Source organism: Rhagoletis zephyria, unplaced genomic scaffold, assembly GCF_001687245.7.
Source record: "Rhagoletis zephyria isolate East Lansing unplaced genomic scaffold, Rhagoletis_zephyria_1.1 Rzeph_scaffold_31228, whole genome shotgun sequence".
Classification (NCBI taxonomy): Eukaryota; Metazoa; Arthropoda; class Insecta; order Diptera; family Tephritidae; genus Rhagoletis; species Rhagoletis zephyria.
The window spans coordinates 1-4,171 of record NW_016188284.1 but is presented as its reverse complement, the minus strand read 5'-3'; the positions used below and the strand labels follow the sequence as shown (position 1 = coordinate 4,171).

The 4,171-nt window shown below is 40.7% G+C and overlaps 1 protein-coding gene across 2 annotated transcripts; it reads left to right on the top strand.

Moving 5' to 3' along the window:
* The first annotated feature begins 70 nt into the window (after positions 1 to 70).
* Positions 71 to 3,530, top strand: LOC108383176 (general transcription factor 3C polypeptide 3). 2 transcript variants are annotated; one of them, XM_017639555.1, is made up of 5 exons: positions 71 to 174; positions 241 to 439; positions 554 to 1,222; positions 1,287 to 2,336; positions 2,404 to 3,530. In XM_017639555.1, the coding sequence occupies exons 2-5, from the start codon at positions 293 to 295 to the stop codon at positions 3,307 to 3,309; spliced, it is 2,772 nt and encodes a 923-aa protein (XP_017495044.1). In that variant the 5' UTR covers positions 71 to 174; positions 241 to 292; the 3' UTR covers positions 3,310 to 3,530. The 2 variants fall into 2 exon arrangements, with proteins under 2 accessions (XP_017495044.1, XP_017495043.1); XM_017639554.1 differs by lacking the exon at positions 71 to 174 and having other exon boundaries at positions 181 to 464; positions 579 to 1,222; positions 2,404 to 3,529.
* Positions 3,531 to 4,171: the final 641 nt, after the last annotated feature.

The window sequence follows — 4,171 nt, the reverse complement described above, 5'->3', positions numbered from 1 at the left end:
AGTAAATTTTATATGCTGCTACGTACGTCAACCTACGTTTACGCTACGTTGTTGACTAGCTGCGCTTTAATAAAACATCATAATCATACGCAGAACACTAGTTATAAACCACTGTGCTAGAATGCTGCTTTACATAATTCTAGCTTGGCAGCACTTTTCCAACAGCTGTTTTCGGTAAATACGAGTGGGTGTTTTGTCTATTTTCCTTTTGTAAACACGGAGATTTACTTTTCTTGATAGCAAGTTAATAGCTGATTTTCTCCAATTTCACTTATAAGACCGAAGTTTTCAAATGGATGGCGAAGGTTTCTTAATAGAAGAGCTCTCTAGCAATGATGTACCCGAATCCGAGTTGTCCGAATTTCAAGAAACGCAACCAATAAAAGTTCTGGATATAATTACACCAACGGATAACTCCAAGTCAACGACCACAAAAGAAATTAGTGAAAATGGTGGTGTTGCGTNGTTGTCCGAATTTCAAGAAACGCAACCAATAAAAGTTCTGGATATAATTAATCCAACGGATAACTCCAAGTCAACGACCACAAAAGAAATTAGTGGAAATGGTGGTGTTGCGCTGCAGCAGCAGGCAACAACTTACAGTGCTATTGGCGGCGAAGGTGAAGCTGCATTGATAAAGCGTTTCGTGCGCGGTGAAGTAGAATTCCCAGACTATTATACAAAACTTGAGCCGGGCGAAGAGGAAGATGATGATGTCGATGAAGTGGAGTTGAAGGCGATAGAGCATCAAAAATATGATGCAAATGTGCAACACTCAACATTGCAGCAAGCGGCACAGGAAGGCCGCATCAATACCACAGGCAGTATTGAAGGCAGACTAGTTGATACAAGTCTAAATGAGCCAAGTTGGCGCAGTGGTGCTGGCGGTAGCTGCACCAGCGGATCTCGTCGTCGCACCGTACTCAATGCAGCGCTACAAGGTCTCATGGGTGAGGCGAATTTGAGTTTTGCACGTGGTCAGATTGATATCGCGGAGAAGATTTGCTTAGAGATTATAAGACAAAATCCATTGGCAGCTGAACCTTTTTTTACATTAGCCGAAATCTATGAGACTCGCAATACGGAAAAGCATTTATACTTTCTAACGCTTGCGGCACATTTGAACCCACATGATCGTGATCAGTGGATACGGATAGCAGAATTGCACATAGCCCAGGGTAATTTACAACGTGCGCGTATATTTTATACGAAAGCTATAAAGGTGAGTTGTCCATTTGTGTTTATTTTCGAAATATATTAATTTTATCAAAATTTGTCCTTCCAAGGCAATGCCAAGAGATTATGATTTGCGTTTGCGTAAAGCACATCTTCTAGAATTGATGGGTGAGACGCATCTTTCAATGTTGACGTACTTGAAAATGATACCACATGTACCGCGAAGCGAGGCTGATCTATGTCTGTTGACAGCCAAAAATGTCGCACGGCATTTCCACGGTATCTCCAAGCATGCCATTGCACTGGAAGCGATGGAAGGTGCTTATCAAGTGTGTGGCGATCATTTCACGCTCGAAGATCTCAACCTTTATATGGATTTACTGATTTTTAATAAAGCATACGCTCAAGTATTGCGGTGTTTACGTGCACGCACCTCACTTGAATTGCAAACGGAGCAGGAGAGCAATTCGGAGTTGATTTTCTTCTGTGTCATACCGGATGACTTTGTACCGGACTTTCGTGCAAAGCTCTGTGTGAGCCTGATACACCTGCATGCACATCATCTGCTTGGCTATCTTATACAGAATGTACATGAGCATATTCCATTAACTGATGACCGTTTGGACTTGTATATTGATATTGGCGAGGCGCTTATGCAAGAGCATAAATATGCGGAAGCTATTGAGTTGCTACGCCCCATAACAGATGGCGATACTATTGAGTGTCCCGCATTTGTTTGGTTGCGGCAGGCTGAGTGTTTACGCAACTTGAATCGCACAAATGAGGCAATCGAAAGTTACACCCGCGTCGTGGAGCTGGCGCCATTTTGTTATGAAGCAAAATTTACATTGTCAGCGCTGCTAAAACAGCAGGGACGTCACATAGAAGCGGTCAAAGCACTTGAGCAATCTGGTGAAGGCGAAGGACAACCGCTAAATGCGCGGCTACTCTACGAACGCTGTGTGATGTTACAGCAAATTGGAGAAATCGACGAATTTCTTGAAGTGGGCTATGTACTATTGTCGAGGCATTCGATTAAGCTGCGAAATCGGGAAGAAATGCTAGCAGCGGCTAATGGTGGTAGTTTCTACAATGCCGAGGGGCTAAAAGTTATACTACAAATGCGTAACATAACAGAGGATACCGACAAAGCATTGCAGGTTTGGGTGAAATGATATTTACATATTTTTGCAAACATGATATTACATTTTGTCTTAAAACTGCTAGGAGTATATGAAGATACCGCAAGAGAATAGCGACCTCACAATACAAGATGAATACCGACTCTTTCTTGAATTAATAAGCGTAGCTTTCGATCATCGCAAATTTAGTTGTATTGAGCGCCTCTGCTTTGGCATGGTCACTACGAAACGTTTCACCGCCTATCATATCGAACTAGAGCGCATCATAATACTAGCCTGTTACTTCAATGATAATTGCGCCATTTCATTCTCATATCTGCGTGAGCTGATTTCCAAGAATGCAAGCAATATGGCACTTTGGAACTTACTCTCTTTACTGGTGCAAAAGGGTCAAGATTTGCGTTATCATCGTTACGTGCGTAGACTGGTGCAGCGACAGCCCACCGAACGTCAATTACGCATCTTCCTCGCTCACTATCATCTCTTTTGCTGCTCCTATAAATATGCATTAAACATTTATGTGCCACTCTTCAAGGAGCAACCGTCGCCCATACTGGCGCTCTGCATAGCTGTCATCTTCAATCAGATGTCGTTGCAGCGCAAAGTATTGCGCAAAACATCTGCTGTGTCACAGTCAATTGCCTTCGTCCAAAAGTATGCCATACTACGCGCTGGTGAAAGTTGGAATGTTGGTATTACCTCCACGAGCACTGAAGGTGATGACTCCCAACCATCGTCCACTGGGCAATGTAGTGCCGCCGAGCAAGAAATTTGTTACAATTTTGGACGTATTTATCAGCAAGCGGGTATGGCACACCTTGCAGTGGAGTACTACGAGCGTGGCTTGGCGGTACGACATCCTCTCATCGAAGAGAACGAAGAGTATTTGGGCTTGCAACAAGAGATTGCTTACAATTTGCATTTGATTTACAAGGCGGCAGGAAATTTGCGCAAAGCACGCCAGTATCTCTATGAATATTGCGTTGTGTGAAGTGTATGATGAAATTGAATGGAAGTGCGAGAATATAATTTTTATAAATAAAAAGAAAAAAACTATATCTACATAAGTATATCCGGCTAGAGTTTGTCACAGCATTCCTTAAGATCACAATGCAGATTTCGAAAATCGGTCCAGTTAATTAATATAAAAGCGATAAGAAGAAAAAACTATAATAGCCAAATTGTGGATTTCCTGAGAAAGTCCAGGTAAATTTTTTTGAAAATACGTCTTTAAAATTACTGCTTTGATCTTTTCTAAAATCATAGGAATTTTATGACTACAGTATATTTTGCTTTGCTGCTTCTATGCTTAAGTGCACATTTTNGTCTTTAAAATTACTGCTTTGATCTTTTCTAAAATCATAGGAATTTTATGGCTACAGTATATTTTGCTTTGCTGCCTCTATGCTTAAGTGCTCATTTTNCTGCCTTAAAAATTGTGCGACTAGTATCAATTATCAATGAAAGTATTACGTTTACCTGCACTGGCCCTACAATTACCTAATTTTACAACCTTTTATTTATTTTGCTCATCTCGCAGAACAACGAAAATGGCTATCAATTTATGTAGTTATATAGATAATTAGATAACATTCGGTAAAAATTTCGCTTGCAGTAATTTCTACATGGTAAGTGCTCCGCCAATATTTGGTTTCATAGGGATTCGCATACCTTCCTCATTGAAGTAGTAAAGAAAATTCGCTTAGTGCCTTTTTCGGTTACGTGCACTACGTGCTAAGCAAAATATACTGTATATATCGTTACCTTAAATCACAAAGGCTTTAACCAACACTTTTTTCGAAACTATTTTCTAAAAGCCCTACCTGTATTTAATACTCATTTTATAATGTTTC